This window comes from Ascaphus truei, chromosome 3 (assembly GCF_040206685.1).
Source record: "Ascaphus truei isolate aAscTru1 chromosome 3, aAscTru1.hap1, whole genome shotgun sequence".
In the NCBI taxonomy this organism is placed as follows: domain Eukaryota; kingdom Metazoa; phylum Chordata; class Amphibia; order Anura; family Ascaphidae; genus Ascaphus; species Ascaphus truei.
Genome location: NC_134485.1, coordinates 236,579,394 through 236,601,649, shown reverse-complemented (window position 1 = coordinate 236,601,649; position 22,256 = coordinate 236,579,394). Strand labels below are relative to the sequence as shown.

At 48.4% G+C, this 22,256-nt stretch overlaps 1 protein-coding gene across 2 annotated transcripts in view; it reads left to right on the top strand.

The window, feature by feature from the left end:
- Nucleotides 1–11,238, top strand: part of TBC1D8 (TBC1 domain family member 8) — a 102,321-nt gene extending 91,083 nt beyond the window's left edge. Inside the window, exons 18-21 of one of the 2 annotated variants that reach the window (XM_075590395.1) lie at nt 332–397; nt 8,475–8,564; nt 9,049–9,149; nt 9,958–11,238. In XM_075590395.1, the coding sequence (XP_075446510.1) occupies nt 332–397; nt 8,475–8,564; nt 9,049–9,149; nt 9,958–10,392 (692 nt within the window). In that variant the 3' untranslated portion in view covers nt 10,393–11,238. The remainder of the gene's footprint in view (nt 1–331; nt 398–8,474; nt 8,565–9,048; nt 9,150–9,957) is intronic. The other variant, XM_075590396.1, reaches the window with a different exon arrangement.
- Nucleotides 11,239–22,256: the final 11,018 nt, after the last annotated feature.

Here is a 22,256-nt window from a genome sequence, read left to right as displayed (position 1 = left end):
TCAATAAAAACTACCATAACCCCCCATCTTCTGGGTACATTGTACCTGTGTCCCTCCTCTGTACAGACGCTCTACTACAAGAGCAGAGCTGGAACACACCTAGTGCTAGTTCTCCTGCCTTTATGTTATGCCACTTAATATGGGACCGAGAGTCTGCTATTGTTAAACATGTCTCTATAGTAACACACAATGGAAGGCAAATTCAAACTTGAAGACAAGACTACTTTTACTTAATTTCATATCCATCTACATCTATTATTTATTGTGCGTTTTAAGCAGCCTTCTAATGGTGCTTGTTACTTTATGAATATTGTTTTTGTTGTCCTTGCAGATATTATGTACTCTGGGGAGATGAATGAAAAAATCAAGTTGCTGTTCAGACTTCATATCCCTCCAGGTAAAAACTTAGCAGGACTTAAACCTTGAGAGGAAAAACGAAATCTTGAAGGAGTTGCTCAGTCAGTAAATGCACGGACTCTGAAACCAGTGACACTGACATTGATGCTGGGGGGCCCGGTCGGCCCCTTGTGACCTTGGACAAGTCACTTTATCTCCCTGTGCCTCAGGCACCGAAATTAGATTGTAAGTTCTAAGGCGCAGGGACTTGGTGTGTCTGCAAAGATGATATGTACAGCGCTGAGTACACTGTCAGAGAGAGAAACTTGTATATAATGTATTACTATTTATTATTTTGTAGCTATGGAACGCAGCAGTCATTTAGTTTAACTCCACCTTGTGGAGCGATCGGTGCATTACCCCTTTATAAAATGTCAGCACAGAGATCCTGTATAAGGCCCCGGACATGTTACCTGCTTGCTGGCGGAAGCGCGCTGAGGCGCGCTCCCGCTCAGCACTGAGCCCCTACAGCCGCAATTAGAGCGGCTTTAGTAGGGGCTCACCTGCGCTTCCGCGCGCTTGCGGAAGCGCAGGTCTTGGGGGAATTTAAAATTCCCCCGCTTGCCGGCGAGACAGGCCGGTCACGTGAGCGGTTCGCCCAATGAGGGCGAACCAGCTCCGTGATGTCACTGGCCCGCCCCCGGCCAGTGACGCGCCCGCCCCCTGACGGTCTGTCCCCCTTCTACCCCGATCCATGTCTCGTGTGTGTGTGTGTGTGTGTATGTGTGTGTGTATGTGTGTGTGTATGTATGTGTATGTATGTGTGTGTATGTATATGCATGTATGTATATGTGTGTGTGTGTGTGTGTGTGTGTGTGTGTGTGTGTGTGTGTGTGTGTGTGTGTGCCTTTGTGTGTGTGTGTGCCTTTGTGTGCCTTTGTGTGTGTGTGCCTTTGTGTGTGTGTGCCTTTGTGTGTGTGTGCCTGTGTGTATGTGTGTGTGTGTGTGTGTGTGTGTGTGTGTGTGTGTGTGCCTTTGTGTATGCGTGTGTGTGTGTGTGTGTGTGCCTTTGTGTATGCGTGTGTGTGTGTGTGTGTGTGTGTGTGTGTGTGTGTGTGTGTGTGTGTGTGTGTGTGCCTTTGTGTGCCATTGTGTGCCTTTGTGTGTGTGCCTTTGTGTATGCATGTGTGTGTGTGTGCCTTTGTGTATGCATGTGTGTGTGTGTGTGCCTTTGCGTGTGTGTGTGTGTGTGTGTATGCATGTGTGTGTGTGTGTGTGTATGTATATGTGTGTGCATGTGTGTGTGCATTGTGTGTGTGTGTGTGTGCGTGCGTGTGTGTGTGTATGCATGTGTGTGTGTGTGTGTATGTGTATGCGTGTGTGTGTGTGTGTGTATGTATATGTGTGTGCATGTGTGTGTGCATTGTGTGTGTGTGTGTGTGTGTGTGTGTATGTGTATGCGTGTGTGCGCGTGAATATATTTATCAAAGTTGCACAATGTTAATAAATAATTTATTCTCACAACATGTCTTTTTTTTTAATTTTTAAAATATTATATAATACACACACACACACACACACACACACACACACACACACACACACACACACACACACACACACACACACACACACACACACACACACACACACACACACACTGACAGCTACCAACACACACAGTGATACCCGCCTCCCAAGCGCTTGCTGTCTCCTCTGTAAGGACAGCAAAAAGCTCCAGGTAGAGCGAGCGGCAGCAAGCGAGAGCGAGCAAGCGCCAAACATGGCCAAGGCCTAAGGCTAAGGCCCCGCTGCCTCAGACAACGCGCCTGCACTGCAGACAGGCGGCGCGTGGAGAGGCACTTGACCGCTATCTGCGGTCTGTAGGGAGCTGGAGGGGGGGGGCGTGGTTTGAGCGGAGGGTCCGTTCGTCCCCCCCCTCTCCTCTTTGAACCAGCTAATTTTCCGAGCGTGTCTCTCATTGTGATCCGCCAAAATAAGGGTGAAAATGAATCAGAGGACCACAAAAATCAATTGACCTGCGGGTGTCTTATCGCAGGCTGAGGCTCCCTGCTCCCTCCTCCCGAATTAAACTTATGAGCCAGCCAAAAGTAAAAAAAAAAAAAAAAAAATCATGACACACAGCTCAACAAGCCGCCTCCCTCCCGCAGCTCCTTCCCTGCTCCCCTCCTTACCTCATTGGCTGACTGCCGCACAACATGACGCGTCACAGCTGCAAATCACTAGGAGCTTGCAGCATTGGCCGGCTGACGAGTCACAGCACGCAGTCAGCCACGTCGGAAGGAGCCAGCGGGGACCTCCAGACTGGAGGAAAGGGGCTGGTGGCCCGCTGCCATGAGCGCCGCCGGACGCAGCGGGACCAAAGCCTAAGGATTCAGAGCAGTTACTATAGATCGCATAAAACAAACCTGGTTTACTTTGGCGGAGGTCACACAGAGAGAGGTTAGGTGTGAATAATGAGGTAGGCAGTTATCAGTAGCTGTGTAATGACTAACCTAATTCTAAATCAAGTGCCCTTAAAAATGTCCTATTCTAGAAGCAAATTCAGCATGATGCCTTTTAAAACAGTTTACAAACTATATTGCTATTTCTTTCCCTAGCTGTTTTTGTTATTTTTTTAATTAAAAAGTATAGCGTACACATGAAAACTTCTGCTGTGTGCAGGGCTGCAGACAGATTTCCCGGGGCCCAGGACTACAGTTCTGAACCCCCCCCCCCCTCTCCAAAAAAACTTCCCACCCCACAATGCAAAAAACATCCAACCACCAAATACATACAAAAATAAATCCCCACCGCTGCAAATATATACAACCTCCCCCAACCACCCAAATACATACAAAAAACACACTTAACCAATACATACAACCCCCCATACATACTGTACATATCCATATATATATATATATATATATATATATATATATATATATATATATATATATATATATATATATATATATATATAAAAAAATATATATATATATTGGCGAACATTTCTCTGACTCTGGCCATAAGATGAACGATCTGAGGGTTGCCATACTCAAAGGTAATCTTAAAACCCCGAAAGAGAGACGGTTGCATGAATACAAATTTATGCAACTGTTCGGGACACTTAGCAGTGGCCTAAACAGAGATCGAAATTTTACGAGTCATTACTGACAGTAGTGAACTCTCGTCCCATAAGCGCTAAAGGCCATGTCTGTACATACTGTGCTATATGTATGCACACACAGCTGTCTCTCACACATACTAATACTCCTTGTTTTTCCATCCCTATACACCAATAGGGACCACTAAGTATCCACACACACTTTTAGTTGTGCTACTAACTCTCACATTTCCACACCCACCCACACCATTTATATCCAGTCCCACTCCACACACACCTTGTGTAAAGCACTGTATATACTGTGGGCTCTCCATTAATTTTTATTCACACTGATACACATACACACTCTTTCTTCACTTGCTTTCAGTAACCATTTAACACCTCTAGCCATAAAACACATCCACACCGGGGGAAGGAACAGCACAGATAACATTCCAAGAGACACTGTTTTTAAGTTTACCTTTTGCTTCATTCATTGTAACATCGCCGGAAGAAGAGATCAGTGTATCTCGAAAGCTCGCACAAATAAAAGCATTTCGTTAGCCACAGAACGGTATCATCTATTTATTTTTTATTTTTTTTGATTATTGAAGCTCGGCTAACACGGTACTGATACCTCTACATGTGTATATATTATATATATATATATATATATAAAAAAAACAGAAGGAAAAAAGCTGCGCCTTACAGGAACATATAAACTATGTATGTCTATGTAAAAATATATCTATTGTATAACCTAATGATCTAAACAATAATGTGTAGGTATACAGACCTATAACCATAAGATAGGCCCATTACAAACATAAAACATATACACATGGAAAAAAAGCAATTGAAAGGATAAACCAGTCCTCAGATAGTTCCGATGATGAATATGGGTGCTGGTATGTAGGGTCTCCGGCAGCTCCCCTTCATTTTACCCCTCCCTCCCCCCTCCCCTTCATTAAATATACTTTTATACGCTATGGGCGTGCGCTCTCTCCTCTCTTTTCCTTTTTATATATATATATATATATATATATATATATATATATATATACACACACAAATATAGCTGTATGCTCATCTGCATGTCTTAGGCAGGTCTGCAACCCCACCTTTCCCCATTATCACCCAGCATACAGCACTTCCACTGCAGCAAGGGATTCTGGGAAATGACATGCAAATGAGCACCATGTTAAAAATGGTTATTGAGGCAAAAAATGACACTGTGTGCTCATTTGCATGTCATTTCCCAGAATCCCTTGCTGCAGTGGAAGTGCTGTATGCTGGGTGATGATGGGGAAAGGCGGGGTTGCAGACCTGCCTAAGACATGCAGATGAGCATACAGCTATATTTGCATATTTGCTTTCCTGTGGAGGGTTTTTGTCACTTTTTTTACTCACCATAACTTAACTCAGTATTATGTTTTATATATATATATATATATATATATATATATATATATATATATATATATATATATAAAACCCACCCAAATACATATAAAAAAGAGCCCAATCCATTAAAAAAAAACAATATATATAAAAAAAAACAACCCTCCACCATACATATAAAAATACCCCCAAGCCCCCCAATCAGTGGTGGGATTCAAAAATTTTAGCAACAGGTCCTCTCTCACGGATGGGGGGGGGGGGGGGGAAGAAGAGGGGTGGCAAAGAGATGTGGAGGGGGGAAAGAGATGTGGGGGAGAAAGAGATGTGGGGGGAGAGAAAGAGAGACGGGGGAGAGAGATGTGGGGGGGAGAGAAAGAGAGACGGGAGAAGAGAAAGAGAGACGGGGAAAGAGAAAGAGAGACGGGGGAAGAGAAAGAGAGACGGGGGGAAGAGAAAGAGAGACGGGGGGAAGAGAAAGAGAGACGGAGGGAAGAGAAAGAGAGACGGGGGGAAGAGAAAGAGAGACGGGGGGAAGAGAGAGACCAGGGGGGGGGGGGTTAGAGAGACCGGGGGGAACCCGTGCAAATAAGTGCAACCTGCAACCAGTGCAAATACAAATGGACACATGCAAACTACACAAGCAGGCAAACTGCACAGGACACAGACACAGGCAGGACACACACAGAACACAGCCCCCTTCATATCTCCCCCAGCCCCCCCCCTCACATCTCCCCCAGCTCCTCCTCACATCTCCCCCAGCACCCCCTCACATCTCCCCCAGCACCCCCTCATATCTCCCCCAGCCCCCCCCTCACATCTCCCCCAGCTCCTCCTCACATCTCCCCCAGCACCCCCTCACATCTCCCCCAGCCCCCCCTCACATCTCCCCCAGACACATCTCACATAGCCACCTCACCTCTCCCAGCCCCCCCACACATCTCATAGCCCCCCCACACATCTCATAGCCCCCTCACACATCTCCCCCAGCTCCCCCTCACATCTCCCCCAGGCCCCCCTCACATCTCCCCCAGGCATCCCTCACATCTCCCCCAGCCCCCCCTCACATCTCCCCCAGCCCCCCCTCACATCTCCCCACGCCCCCCCTCACATCTCCCCCAGCCCCCCCTCACATCTCCCCCAGCCCCCCCTCACATCTCCCCCAGCCCCCCCTCACATCTCCCCCAGCCCCCCCTCACATCTCCCCCAGCCCCCCCTCACATCTCCCCCAGCCCCCCCTCATCTCTCCCAGCCCCCTCACACATCTCCCCCAGCCCCCCCCCCACGTCTCCCCCAGCTCCCCCTCACATCTTTTCCAGCCCCCCTCACATCTCTCCCAGCCCCCCCCCCACATCTCTCCCAGCCCCCCCCCCACATCTCTCCCAACCCCCCCTCACATCTCTCCCAGCCCCCCCCTCACATCTCCCCCAGCCCCTCCTCACATCTCCCCCAGCCCCGCCTCACATCTCCCCCAGCCCCTCCTCACATCTGTCCCAGCCCCCCCCCCCACATCTGTCCCAGCCCCCTCACATCTGTCCCAGCCCCCCCACATCTGTCCCAGCCCCCCACATCTGTCCCAGCCCCCCCACATCTGCCCCAGCCCCCCCTACATCTCTCCCAGCCCCCCTACATCTCTCCCAGCCCCCCCCCTCACATCTCTCCCAGCCCCCCCTCACATCTCTCCCAGACACATCTCACATAGCCCCCTCACACATCTCCCCCAGCCCCCCCTCACGTCTCCCCCAGCTCCACTTCACATCTCCCCCTCACATCTTTTCCAGCCCCCCTCACATCTCTCCCAGCCCCCCCCACATCTCTCCCAGCCCCCCCCACATCTCTCCCAGCCCCCCCCCTCACATCTCTTCCAACCTCCCCCCCCCTCACATCTCTCCCAGCCCCCCCCCCCCCCCCCCCTCACATCTCTCCCAGCCCCCCCCTCCTCACATCTCTCCCAGCCCCTCCTCACATCTCTCCCTGACCCCCTCACATCTCACAGGGGTGAGAGATAGGGGGGATGGAGCAGAGAGACAGGGGGGGGGAAAGCAGAGAGACCATGGGGAACCACTGCAAATAAGTGCAGCCTGCAACCAGTGCAAACAGGACACAGGCAGGAGACACACAGCACACAGACAGGCAGGAGACACACAGCACACAGACAGGCAGGAGACACACAGCACACAGACACAGGCAGGAGACACACAGCACACAGACACAGGCAGGAGACACACAGAACACAGGCACAGGCAGGAGACACAGCACACAGGCACAGGCAGGAGACAGCACACAGTCACAAGCAGGAGACACAGCACACAGTCACAAGCAGGAGAGACAGCACACAGGAGACATGCAGGACACAGCCTCACCTCTCTCTGCTGCACGCTTTTTCTCTGCTCTTTGGCCCCACCCCCAGGCTCCTGCCACCTCCTCCTGATTGGCTGCTGCTGTGTAATGCAGCCAATCAGGATGGAGCAAGCTGCCCAGCCCCTTAGCAGAAGCCCTGCCCTCTCCCTTCTCGCACCGGTTCTACGAACTGAGGAAAATTTAGGTACAGGTTCGCACGAACCGGTGCGAACCGGCTGAATCCCACTGCTGCCCCAATACAAATACCCCCAAGACCCCAATACATATAAACATACCCCATGCCCCCAATACATACAAAAATTATCCCCATGCCCCCAATACATGTAACAATACCCCTAAGCCCCCAAATACATATAAAAATACAGACTTACCTTGGCTCAAGCCGTAAGCTGAGCCAAGCTTACTTCTTGCTCGCTGACGTCAGAGCCCCGGCGCGTGCTGGCAGTGGAAGTGCGGCGGCGTGGGACAGAGAGAGGGAAGGTCCTGCAGGCAGCTGAGAGTCGGGGCCGGCCGCGACCGGCAGCAGGGCCTAGCCAGAGGTCGGGGGAAATTTGCAGCCGGCCGGGCCCCCCCACCCCCAGCCAACGGGCGCGGGACACCAACCCCCCGGCTGTCCCCCCCTCACTCCCCCCCAGCTGTGTGTTCTGTACTTGCTGCACCCCAGCAGGTCGCTTAAGCAGTTTTCCATGCAGTTATCAGAGACTTAACTGAGGGTCAGGATAAGACCGCGTTCTTAACACGTCTTTCTGAAGTCTCAATAATGTCACACTGTGGGAGGGACTTAGCAGCCTTGTAAACTTCAGTGAGCAGGGGGGGGGAAGCCAGAGGTGAAAGCAGATACCCTACTGTACAGTATATCGTGAAGAAATCTTTATCAAAGAAAAAATAATAAGTGCATGGGGAACTGCACCTTTTAAAGCACAATCCAGTTCCTTCCATTTTCACAATTTTGTTTCACGGACTGATGTTTTGAAGATATTTTGATTCTATTAATAACAGCCATAAGTGTACCTTTTCAGCCCTGTCATTCTGCATATGGATCCCGTACTAATTCCACATTATAGGTGTCTGGTTGTGAAATGACACTTCGATTTCTATTGTGATATAATGATATTGTCAGTTATATTGTTTTAAGCAGTAAGACACATGTATGATACTGTGCATAGGAAAGGCTATCATTAGATTGTATAGTATGGCCAGCAATGCCGCGCCAAGGAAGTATTGTGGGCTTTGAGTTTGCCAATTTGCTTTATTTCTTGTTTTAAAACAGCCCTCACAGAGAATGACCAGGACTGTCAGTCCCCGCTGAAAGGTCCACTTCTATCAACAACCAGGCCACTGAAGATGACAAAAGCTAATGGCATGTGTTCATTTAGTTCTGTAAAGTCCTACATAGCTAATGTCAAAGCTTTCCTCTATGTGCCTTTTGCTGCTTTCATCACACTTATTAAATGTAGCTTTGCTTTGTATACATACATATCCTGCACATACATGATTAATGATACTTGGCACCAAATGGGGCAGTGAGATGTTTAATGGGTTAAATATCAGTAGAAGTGCTTGGTTGTCTGTCCTGATGGGAAGAGGGCACATGTCTATGATATTAATAAGGACCCGTGGCATAATAGGGTGACGGCAACAACAGCCAAACATAATTTTTGCCCTTTCAGAATCAAATCTTCATTGTGCTAACTATTTTCTAAAAAAACACAACAGCAATTTGATGCTTGAATGCAGTTCCTGGGGGATAATTAATGGCAGTGTCAGTGGTAACTTTGCTAATGTTTAGGACCTCAACAGATGTTGACAATTAAACTTCAATATGAACTTGTTTTGGTCAACAGGAGAGGAGAAGAATTATCAAAAACAGCTAAAGCAGATGCTTAAAGACTTGGCCAAAGAAAAGGATAAAAGCACAGAAAAAGAATTGCCCAAAATGACCCAGGTATGACACGGTCTATATGCGACAATACCATTGGTGGTAAACATGGCATTAAATGTTGGTATATCTTATCTCTGCAGTTACTGATCTTTAGATGGTACAAAGTAGATGGGCAGAGGCAAAGATATGAAACACGTGTGTGCATACATGAGATATATATATATAGACACACACCTTTTTATTTGCTATATGCAATACGGTGGTGGTTTCTTGTTGCCTTTTTCACCTACCATAACTTAAAACATGATGGTAAACCCTACAGTCTTGAAAATGCAAAGCCAGCAGTATTTATACACACACACACACGATACTGTTTGCAAAAAATCAGCAGACAGCACTCAGGTTGAACAATTAAATATATAATGTAGAAAACAAGACACAAATTTCCAACGTTTCGGCCCCACAAATGGGACCTTCTCAGGGTAGTCACAGTACCGCGAGGAGGATCCCGTTTGTGGGGCCAAAATGTTGTGAGATTTGTGTCTTGTTTTCTACATTATATATTTAATTATTCAAGATGAGTGCTGTCTGCTGATTTCGTTCGAACGGTATATATATATATATATAATCAAAAAATAAATAGATGATACCGTTCTGTGGCTAACGAAATGCTTTTATTTATCAATATATATAATATATATATATAATTTTTTTTTAATGCTTATTAATACAGTATCTCAAAGAAACGTAAATAAAATTTCCACATTACAACTTCAAACTTTAAAAACAGATTCATATTACGTATTGTTTTAAAGTAATCATTTCCAATATTGTATCCGTCACATATTCCACTCATGTTCTTTCCTAACAGAGGGAATTTATTCAGTTCTGCAAAACCTTGTACAGCCTGTTCCACGAAGACCCAGATGAGAATGATTTGTACCAAGCCATAGCGACGGTGACCACCCTCCTCCTGCAGATTGGGGAGGTTGGACAGCGCAGCGGCAGCACCTTAGGAAGCACCTCCGAAGAATGCTCCAGCGTAGACCCACAGAATGATCCATCCACTTCGGACCAGGACTGTGTGTTTTCTGATGTGGTCAAATCCCAGTCCCATCCCTCCCCCGCAATGCCACTATCTGAAGCTGACTGGGTGGTGTCTTTCGAGCACATACTAGCATCTCTTTTGACAGAGCAGTCCTTGGTGAATTTCTTTGAGAAACCCTTTGAACTGAAACCAAAGCTGGAAAGTGCAAAACTAAATCAGTACAGTCTCAAAACAAATGGGATGATCCATCAGTCCTGAGGCCTGTATCTCCGCAATAAGTTGAATCTACTGCTACCAAGTTTCTTTTCACTGTTACCCTATGGGTCTCTATGGCAGCTAAAATGCAGAAACCAAGTGTTCACTAAGCTGCACAACCAAACTTCTAAAGTGATGATGTGAATACTAGCATGGGCAAGGCAGCCCAAAGATAACTGTGCTGCAGATACCCTAGTTCTGGGATCCAAAAAGGCTAATGGCAATTGGCTCACAGAAACATGACCACTCACTTCATGCAACAACAAAAAATGGTGATGGAAAATTCCAGTGTTCTAAAGCAAGTTTTCCCCCCACCCACTGAAAGCGATGCATTGGTCACTTGTGAAGACACTAATTGTTTTTTTTATTTTAGGATCTTGCTAACATGAGGCACCAAAGCACACTAGACAATATCTGATGTTTTTGTTGCAATCTTTGCAGTGTTTAGTTCCTCTGATCTCTCTCCTGCAGCTGTTGTGAACATTGTGGTATGGAGCATGTTAGTGCAGGGCCGCTGCCCTGTGATATCCAGGCAAGAAGCTGTCGGATATTTGTTTAAAACTCCATTACTGGCATGCCAAACATTTCTACTAATAGGAATATGATGAAGAGGCTCAACGGGGTTATATGAAATGTTCACAGTTTTTATGTGTAAGTTTGAGTTCTCTTTCCGTTTGTTTGCACTAATAATGAAGACCTGTTTCAATGCTGGAAATTGAAACTATTTTATTATACTTGATTTGCATTGGAATTTTTATGTTTAAATATGTCAAGTTGACTTAACTTGTGCTTTTCATCTTGGTTTCTGAGAATGGGCACTTTTCAATAAACACATTTTTGTTTCTTTTTTTTTTTTATCTACCTCCAGATTTTTCAAGGGTGTATGTATATCTTTATTTATATAGCGACCACAATGTACTCGGTGCTTTTAAAAAAATGAGCCACTACAGTACATGAAATTACAATACAATAAGTGCAGCAAACCCCACCCCCCTCTCCAAAATACAGACAATAGGAAAGGAGATCCCTGCCCCGGACAGCTTACAATCTAAGTGGTATGTTGGGAGACTTACAGAGACAGCAATGGTTGCTTGGGGCCACTGTGGGTGTGGGACATTAGCCATGAGTCTGGGCTATTAAAATGCTTCATTTAAGAAGCGAGTTTTGAGGTTTGATAGGTGGGGAGAGAGGGTGCTTGGCATATACTGAGTGTGAGTGAGTTCCACAGGTAAGGCAGTGAGGGGAAAAGGTTTAAAGCGAGAACAGTAGCAGTGAAACAGGTAGAAGGAAACGGTTATGGATAGAGCGCAGGAGCATAACGAGATCAACGCTGATATGTAGGAAGGAGCAGATGAGTGCAGAGCCTTGAAGGTAAGGATAACTTTGTAGGTGATCTTAAATCCCTCTCCATCAAATTGAGGAGGAGATGAGCAGGAGCAGGAACTGTTTTGGGAGGTGAAATTATTCCAGCAGCAGGAATTGATAGATTGCAAAAGAGATGGTTGTGAGGCAGGGAGGCTTGTTAGAAGTGTTACAATAATCCAGATGGAAGAAGATAAGGTCATCCATTAGATTGACAGGAAAGGGCAGATCTTGGCAAGGTTATGGAGGAATGGTCTACTTTTTGTTTCTCATTTGTACAGTGGTATCTGTACCCTTCTCCATTCCCACAATGAACGTGGAATCCTTTCCAACAAAAAAATTAAGCAGTTTGGACTGCAGTTAGGAAGATTAACACTTCGGGTTATTTTAAACATGTCTGAACGCACAGTGCAAAGAAAGTCCTAGCTGTGAAATGAGCCCCATTATGTGATCTCAAGGAACATTTTTAATTCGAAGGACATTTAATCACGGCACACTGAAAACATGTACCTGTCGGTGTAGCACTACCATGCTTCACCCCAATACATACGTCTGCTGAATACCTGATTTTGGTTCCTATTCACTTCACTACTAAAAAGTGAATATTTGTAAGGCATGATGTAAGGCGTCAGCAACTGGCCAATTTGAAAGATTATTAAGACAAAATATCAACAAATAGGTGCCTCTAACACACATACCCTGGCCCCTGTGAAGAAGCTATAGTGAGGTCACACCTCACAGTATTAAAAAAAAAATGTCAATGGATTACATCATGAGAAAAATCCAACATTTCACTGCATCAGCACCTTTTGAGGTAAAAATGAAAAAAGATAACTTGTGACATTTATATCTTCTAGAAAACTGCAAACTTTCCACCCCCCCCCCCCCCCCCATATGTCGCTACCAGGTCCTGTCAAAGACTTGTGACGTCACAATGACAAAACCAGGAAGCGATTTACACGCAACGTATTCTAGTAACCATAGAAAACACTGAACACAAACTGACAACATGCAGGAATAGTAATGTGTTCAACAGATGCACAATATACAGGGGACAGGAATAGGAGTGTGTGCAGTGTGCACGTTAAAAACCATTTATTAGAGTCATAACTCAATATTAAAATATAGAACGCTAAGTACCAAGGTGATTGAGACTCATATGAGCCAAAAAAGCGCAGCGAAAGTAACAAATACCAGGTCTCACGTGTATAGTGTAGGCTGCTACCCTTGATGATATGTGCAGGGTAAAGCTAGATGGTATCAAAACCAACTGGAATCTATGGCAGTTATTGTCTGTCACAGACACAGCCACAGGTGGCTATCAGTAATAAAGCTCTAGGTAATGGTGAGTGGTGTTATATATACCGGTCGCACGGTATAGACAGGTAGGTATACCAGGTAGGTATTCATACGGTATACACAGGTGAGCGTATCAGGTAAGTATTCACCCTTATGCGCTCACACAGGGACAGACCGTGATCACCAGTAATAAGGATAATCCAGATCAGCAGGTTGATATTCCCTGGGTGGTGCTGCTAAATCAGAGTACCACAGCAGTGTTTAAAGCACTCACACGCACTCACTAGCTTCTACCTTGTCGCAGATGTCATGGAAAGTACATCTGCTATAGATAAGTAACCGTGGATCCACTGGGTAGAAAAAATAAAAATTGTAGTACACAAGTAGTGTCTACATACACTCGAGACAATAAAAACAACGTGAGAAGCTGGTAGCATGAAAAGGCAGGGATCGTGGTATTGCTAAATAGCTATGCACACATAGACTAATGCTTCGTGGCTCAGTACACACACGATATCTGCTCGTATAAGCTAGTTACAAGCTCAATGCTTTTTATTTTAATATTGAGTTATGACTCTAATAAATGGTTTTTAACGTGCACACTTCACACATCACTGCACACACTCCTATTCCTGTCCCCTGTATATTGTGCATCTGTTGAGTGCTCTCCATTGGGGTTCTATTCTCTCCACATTACTAGTTCATTATTCACCCCAGATAGTAGCACCACAGACTCTATTTTTAGCAGTTGCGAGGGTACCTCCCTTCCCCTTCCTTTCCCTAGAGTTTACCAACATGCAGGAATACACAGAAAGATACAAAATGCAGCCTCGGAAGCAAACCTGTAGAGAAAAATATATATTAGAACCAGATAACTGGCTCAGGTCAGATACTCAAATCAATAGTTGAGATTATTGGGGTGGCCTGGTGAATTCGTAACCGAAGTGAATTTTGGTAACAAATTGGTTTCTGACATCTTGTGGCCAAAGAATAAATAAAAATGAAGTGTCCAAATCTATCCACAAGGCCTTGACCATGAAGTCCAATCTCTCCTTGATACAGTATTTACATTTAGTTCTGTTAGTCATTTTTTTACAACTTGCCTCTGTTTTACACAAGTCAATCTCTTACACCAACGTGTCGGAATTAGTTTATTTACTTGATCGTTTTGCTCCTTAAGACTTTAATTTACAACTGACTGGTTTGATTACTGGCCTGGTTAGCTCTAGATTGCCTCAGACTGTATTTTGTCTTCTTGCTGTGTTATGTGATGGAAACGTTCCCAGGAACCTATATAATAACGGTTAACAAGTCATGAAGTACACAATTCTGATAAAGATGGTCCTAAAACACCACATCATTCTAGGTGGGATAATCGAGGGCATGATGAGTCTTTTCATTATAAAAATAAGAAACAAGGATATAAAGGGATGGAGCATGAATCTGATAACACCCCAAAACATCATATAAGAAAAAAAAAGATTATAAGAAAGATGATTTACCTTTTTTAGAGGGCAATTTCACTCAAGGAGAAAGGAGGCAATAAAATCCAAGATGTTTCTCGACAAGAAACATTCTGGATCCCTATATTGCAAACTCTTAAGCCCAAAGGTCTCAATGTTGAGATAGACTTGCCCCCTGACCGCCTCTCCGGCTTGCAGCGCAAAGGGCACCGCCTCCGTGTGCCCCCTGACCGCCTCGCCGGCCTGCAGCGCAAAGGGTACCGCCTCCGTGTGCCCCCTGACCGCCTCGTCGGCCTGCAGCGCAAAGGGCACCGCCTCCGTGTGCCCCCTGACCGCCTCGCCGACCTGCAGCGCAAAGGGCACCGCCTCCGTGTGCCCCCTGACCGCCTCGCCGGCCTGCAGCGCAAAGGGCACCGCCTCCGTGTGCCCCCTGACCGCCTCATCGGCCTGCAGCATGAAGGGCACCACCTCCCTGTGCCCCCTTGTCATGATGACATCAACTTTTATAAACACATTTATATTTCTGGGTACTTGATTGAACAGAACAAGTTGCAAAATAAATTGTGATTTATTTCCTTAATAGACAAACACACGACATCTGCAGAATACACTTAAAACAACACTCACTGGGATAAGGAAACGAAAGAAATTGTCCTTTGCTTGCCAGTGCAAGTGGGAATAATTGGGAAGCCACATTTATAGACTGCCCAAAGCTATCCTTAACATGTGGATCCAATCCCCTCGTGGGAACAAAAAAAACCACGAATAGCCAAGTGACCCACAGTTCCTAAGACCGGTCCAAAGGGCTGTCCGGTGGGCAGGGCGCATGGGTCAGGTTGACGCCCATGCCACTTAGCATACCTGGGCTACACCCATTTCTTGGGGCCACTGTGTCTGGTCTCTGACTCCAAGATGTCACTAGCCTGACATCTGCTGTGCATCAGTATGCCAGTATTGTATACATTATGGGCCCATGGGTCTTGTCATAATTGGCACTCTTTTAGACAGGAGGACTCTAAATCTGTGGGAGCCTTTTGAGGCTCCATCATAAAAATAATTACAACCCTTTGAGGCTTGGTCATAAAAATACAGAAGCGCATTCACCCATATCACAGCTGGAGGTCCAAGTAATTCCTGCTTGGACTTAAAAAAAAATACATCCTGCCTTACATTTAAGATCTGCTATCATGTGTTGGTTAGAGGGTATGGCAAGCAATGCTTCTTGTCTTTTACCCTCGCAGATAGGGAATGGCCTGCAAATGGGGAATAAAAATGGCGGGGACAGGTCAACAATAGTAATGCATGGCAAATCAGGTATTAACTCTTTCCTCCCTGTCACACCTCCCCCACTCAAGACGCAGGGACTGTCCTTACCACCCCGTCCGGTGGCAGGGCTGACCTGCCAGCTCTTGAAGTTAGTAAGTCCTGAGGGCTGTCCTGGCGGGAAAGGCCATCAGCATTACCATGCTCACTTCCCTTCTTGTGCTGGATGGTGAAGTTCCACTCCTGTAAGGCAAGACTCCAGCGCAAAAGTTTAGCATTTTCCCCCGACACCCTCTGTAACCAACTCAAAGGATTGTGGTCAGTTATTACTGTGAAATGTCTGCCATACAAATACGACCGTAACTTCTTTAGAGCCCACACTATGGCCAGACACTCCTTCTCAATGGTGGCATAGGCCACCTCTCTGGGCAGCAGTTTGCGGCTTAGATATACTACTGGGTGCTCATCGCCCTCCTCCCCCACTTGGCTGAGTACAGCACCAATGCCAAAGTCTGAGGCATCAGTCTGCACTAGGAACTTTTTTGCATAGTCTGGAGCAGCAAGTATAGGAGCGCTGGCTAGTGCAGACTTTAATGCCTGAAACGAGACCTCACAGGCAGGAAACCAGACTACCAGCAAAGACTGTCGCTTCTGGGTCAAGTCAGTCAGGGGTTTGGCAATGGTGCTATACTGAGGGACAAACTTTCTGTAGTAGCCTGTGGTGCCTAGGAAAGCCATGACTTGCTTCTTGGGTTTGGGAACGGGCCACTGCACTATAGCTTCCACCTTAGCTGGTTCTGGCTTAAGATGCCCGCCACCCACTCTGTGCCCTAGGTACAATACCTCTGCCATACCTACTAAGCACTTGGTGAGTTTCAATGTGAGTCCCGCTTCCCTAATCCTGGCTAGCACCGCAGCTACATGCACTAAGTGTGAGTCTCACGAATTACTAAAGACAGCAATGTCGTCCAGGTATGCCCTTGCAAACCCTTCCATACCCTCCAGCAAGCGATTGACCAGGCGTTGAAAGGTAGCCGGTGCATTTTTCATCCCGAATGGCATCACTAGAAATTCATAGTGGCCACTTGGGGTAATAAATGCAGACTTCTCTCTAGCTTCCTGGGTCAAAGGGATCTGCCAGTACCCTTTACTGAGATCCATAGTCGTCAGATACCTTGCCCCCGTGAGTTCATCTAACAACTCATCCATGCGGGGCATGGGGTAGGCATCTGACACCGTGCTCGCATTGAGCTGCCGGTAGTCCACACAGAACCGGGTGATTCTGTCCTTCTTAGGCACCAGGACTACCGGACAAGCCCAAGGGCTCTGGGACGGTACAATTACCCCTAGGGCCAGGATCTCTTCTACCTCCATCTCTATACTGCCCTTCACCTCTGCTGACACTCTATAAGCGTGCTTATGCAGAGGTCTCAGATCCCCTGTCAGCACTGGGTGTTCTGCAATGTTTGTCTTCCCTGGCTTGTCTGAAAACAGAGCCCTATACTTCTCTAGCATAGCCCTGGCTTCTGCTCTCTGCCTGACACTCAGCTGAGCCCCTACCTCCACCTGCTCTATGGTACCTCCCTGCCGAGCCTCCCCCAGGAGATCAGGCAGAGCATTGCTCGCCGGATCCCCCATCGGTGGGCTGCAAATAGCCAGCACCGACGCCACACTCGGTGCTATGTACTCCTTCAGCATGTTGATGTGATAAGTCTTATTTCTCCCTGTCTCAGCATCTACCTGTACAACCTAGTTGCACTCGTTCATCTTTCGCAGTACCGGATACGGTCCCGACCAGGCAGCCATTAATTTGTTCTCCCGAATGGGCTTGAGAACAAGTACCTGCTGTCCTGGGATGAACTCTCTGCTACGGGCATTCTGATCATACCAAGTCTTCTGCTTGGTCTGAGCAGCCCTAAGGTTGTCCTGTGCCAACCCCATGAGCATCTCTAACCGGTCTCTGAGATCTATCACATACTGAAGCACAGAAGCATCAGTAGTGGTAGTCCCCCCTTCCCATCCCTCACGGAATAGGTCCAGAGGTCCCCGTACCCTGCGAACATATAGCAGCTCAAAGGGAGAGAAGCCTGTGGATTCTTGCGTTACCTCTCGGTACGCAAACAGCAAATGCTGCAGGTGAATCTCCCAGTCTTTTCCCTCTGCCTCTATAAATGTTCGCAGCATCTGCTTCAGGGTACCATTGAACCTCTCACATAGTCCGTTGGTTTGGGGGTGGTAAGGGGTCGTGTGCTGGTGCTTCACCCCGCACGCCTCCCAGAGACACTGGAGCAATTCACTCATGAACTGCGACCCCTGATCGGTTAGGATCTCACTAGGGAAACCTACCCTAGAAAAAATGGCTAACAGAGCTTTAGCTACTGCCCTAGCATCAATACTGGCAAGCGCTACCGCCTCAGGGTACCGGGTGGCAAAATCCACCACCGTGAGAATGTAGCGCTTTCCTGACCAGCTGGGAACCATGAGGGGGTCCCACGAGGTCCATAGCTACCCGCTGAAAGGGTTCCCCTATTACCGGTAACGGGTTCAGGGGTGACTTCACACGGTCATCCGCCTTACCTACTCGCTGGCAGGCATCACAGGATCGGCAGAACTCTGCCACCTCACTGGATGCCCCAGGCCAGTAGTAACGCTGCAACAGCTGGGCTCGCGTCCTAGCGACCCCCTGATGCCCCGCTAGTGGAATGGAGTGGGCTACCCGCAACAACTGCTGCCTATATTCCCGAAGTACAACTAGCTGTCTCTTCCCCGTCCATACCTCATCTAACCCGGTGGTCCCTTGCTCTCTGTATAGGAGCCCACGGTGCCACAAGAAGTAATCAGACCCCTTGCTTGGCTTAGACTCGGACGCCTGCAGTCTCATGCCCTCCAAGCTGGGATCAGATCGCACCGCATCCCTAAACTGGGCACCTAACTCTAGGGCCACCCCCTGGTCACATCTGAGTCAGGGGGACAGGGAACAGGTACAGGGAACAGTAAGTCAGTGTCAGAAAGCGACTGAGTCTGGCTTACCTGTCTGGTCTCTGCAGAGACTACTGGAACTGTAGGTCCCAAATGCAGGGGGACGGGCTGGTTCTGCTGCGATCCTTTCTGACTGGCTCCTGGTGATCGCTGCAACAGGTGCCAGCCCAGTGGTAAAAACACAGGTAACATGTCCTAGGTCATTACCCAGCAAGACCTCAGCATCTAACCCAGGCAAAACCCCCGCCTCCCTCATGCCACGTCCGGCACCCCAGTCCAAAAAGACCCGGGCAACCTGGAGTGACCGCGGTCCTCCGTCTGGCATGGTCACTTGCATCCCGGTGCCCGGGAGCAAATCCTCTGGCCGCACCATATCAGGGCGAACCAGAGTCACGGTGGCACCGGAGTCTAGCAAGCTGGTCTCCGATGGTCACCTTCCGCAGATGCTTCTGCCGGACATCGTTGGGCTGCATCCCGACTGGAGCAACCTGATGTCCCCCACTCTCAGCTGCTGGTCCTGAGGTGGCAAGTGCAGTCTCTGCTGGGCATCCCTCTGTGGGCTGGTTCCACGGCTGTACTTGGTTCCTCTGTGTGTGCCAGTCGCACACAGGCGACCGGCCTCGCAGCTGGTGAGCGTTGCCCCTGAGGGGGTCCCTTGGACCGGTCCCGGTCCGGACAGTCTGGCCTGAGATGCCCGACCTTGTTGCAAGTGTAACACCGCCTCTCATGCTTGAACTCTGCAGGCTTGGGTGTGCTGTTTGCTGCCGCAGGCTGGTGTGTCCACGGAGGGGTAATCTTAGCGCCCTGGGCCGCACGGCCCGCTCCTTTGGGTGCTACAGGGTCCTTCATTGCAACTCGGCTGGCCACATAGTCATCTGCCATTCTTGCTGCATCCTCATAGGTCTGAGGTTTATGGTCATAGACCCATCCCCTCACATCTGTGGGAAGCTGCTGCAGCAGCTGCTCTTGAAAGAATAAGTCCAGCAGGGTATGGAATGTTGTAACCCCATTGCCCTCCACCCACTGAGTCCCATGCAAAGCCACCCTACTGGCATAGGTGCTGAATGACTCTCCGGGGAGTACTACCCCCGTCCGGAACTTGCCCCTGAAAGATTCTAGGGTCAGGGCATACTGGGTTAGCAGCTTGCTTTTCACATGACCGTAGTCATCGGCATCCACGCGTGGAATACCCATCATAGTCTGTTTGGCTTTGCCAGATAACAGTGGTCGCAGTCTGACCACCCAGTCCCTTCTTGGAATTCGGAACCGGGAACACTGCGTCTCGAAGTCATTCAGGAACGCATCAAGGTCATCTGTGCCATCCATGAACTTGCTGAAGCTGTGATGATCCGCCCGGGAAAGACCTTGTTCCCCGTTTTCAAGGTAGGAGTTGTGGGTTCTTCCGAGCACTGCTGTCAGGAGCTGTACCAGCTCCGCAGTGCTAACACCCGTTCCCCATGTAGCCAGAAGTGCAGTGAGCCCAGGGACGGCACGCTCGGCAGCCGCAGCTGCTACCTCATCCGCAACCCCTGGCGCCAAGCCACCCACGACCGGGGGGGTCACTAGCACTCTCCTCATGTCCTTGCAGCCCCGGAGCTGGAGGGACCTCCTGCACTCCGGTCTGAATAGCGTCAGCCAACACTGCAGCTACGGGGACTTGCCCCTCTGGTAGGACCCTGCGGTCCTCATGATGCTCCAAATCCTCCTCCAGTTGTGCCTTCGACCGCCCATCTGTCGGTAAGCCATACCCCGCACATCTCTCCACGACTTTCTCTCTGGTCCATGACCTGAACTTTCCTGAGCGATCGCTCATGGTGTCTTCGGAGTATGGGTGAAGGGAACAGTTAAGTCTCTCGTGCTCTTTAGAAGTGTGTGTTAGTTGCTACTTGTCTGAGGAGCTTGCAAGCTACAAGGTCCTCACTATATTACAGAGCCCGCAGGAAACTGCAATATAGGTTCAATCAGTATCCCGCCAGCTGCCACCAGTTTTTTAAAAGCTTGTCACGATGACATCAACTTTTATCAACACATTTATATTTCTGGGTACTTGATTGAAAAGAACAAGTTGCAAAATAAATTGTGATTTATTTCCTTAATAGACAAACACACGACATCTGCAGAATACACTTAAAACAACACTCACTGGGATAAGGAAATGAAAGAAATTGTCCTTGGAACTAAAGAAATTGTCCTTTGCTTTCCAGTGCAAGAAATGCAGCCTTGGTTTTAAAAGTCCTGTGGTTATGTGGTTGTTAACCCCTTCACTCCTGGACTGGTTGCTGCTGTACTGGAACAAAGTCTTACATCTTTACATCATGGATTAAAATTCAAGAATCACACTGGGAATAATTGGGAAGCCACATTTATAGACTGCCCAAAGCTATCCTTAACATGTGGATCCAATCCCCTCGTGGGAACAAAAAAAACCACGAATAGCCAAGTGACCCACAGTTCCTAAGACCGGTCCTAAGGGCTGTCCGGTGGGCAGGGCGCATGGGTCAGGTTGACGCCCATGCCACTTAGCATACCTGGGCTACACCCATTTCTTGGGGCCACTGTGTCTGGTCTCTGACTCCAAGGTGTCACTAGCCTGACATCTGCTGTGCATCAGTATGCCAGTATTGTATACATTATGGGCCTCTGGGTCTTGTCATAATTGACACTCTTTTAGACAGGGGGACTCTAAATCTATGGGAGCCTTTTAAAGCTCCATCATAAAAATAATTACAACCCTTTGAGGCTTGGTCATAAAAATACCGAAGCTCATTCACCCATATCACAGCTGGAGGTCCAAGTAATTCCTGCTTGGACTTACAAAAAAAATACATCCTGCCTTACATTTATGATCTGCTATCATGTGTTGGTTAGCGGGTATGGCAAGCAATGCATCTTGTCTTTTACCCTCGCAGACAGGGAATGGCCTGCAAATGGGGAATAAAAATGGCGAGGACAGGGTAATAACAGTAATGCATTGCAAATCAGGTATTAACCCTTTCCTCCACGTCACACCCCTGACCGCCACGTCGGCCTGCAGCGCAAAGGGCACCACCTCCCTGTGCCCCCTGACCGCCTCGTCGGCCTGCAGCGCAAAGGGCACCACCTCCCTGTGCCCCCTGACCGCCTCGTCGGCCTGCAGCTCAAAGGGCACCACCTCACTGTGCCCCCTGACCACCTCGTCGGCCTGCAGCGCAAAGGGCCCCACCTCCCTGTGCCCTGACCGCCTCGTCGGCCTGCAGCGCAAAGGGCACCCCCTCCCTGTGCCCCCTGACCACCTCGTCGGCCTGCAGCGCAAAGGACTCCACCTTCCTGTGCCCCCTGACCGCCTCGTCGGCCTGCAGCGCAAAGGGCTCCACCTCCCTGTGCCCCCTGACCGCCTTGTCGGCCTGCAGCGCAAAGGGCTCCACCTCCGCGGGCCCCCTGACCACCTCGCCGGCCTGCAGCACAAAGGGTTCCACCTCCGCGGGCCCCCTGACCGCCTCGTCGGCCTGCAGCACAAAGGGC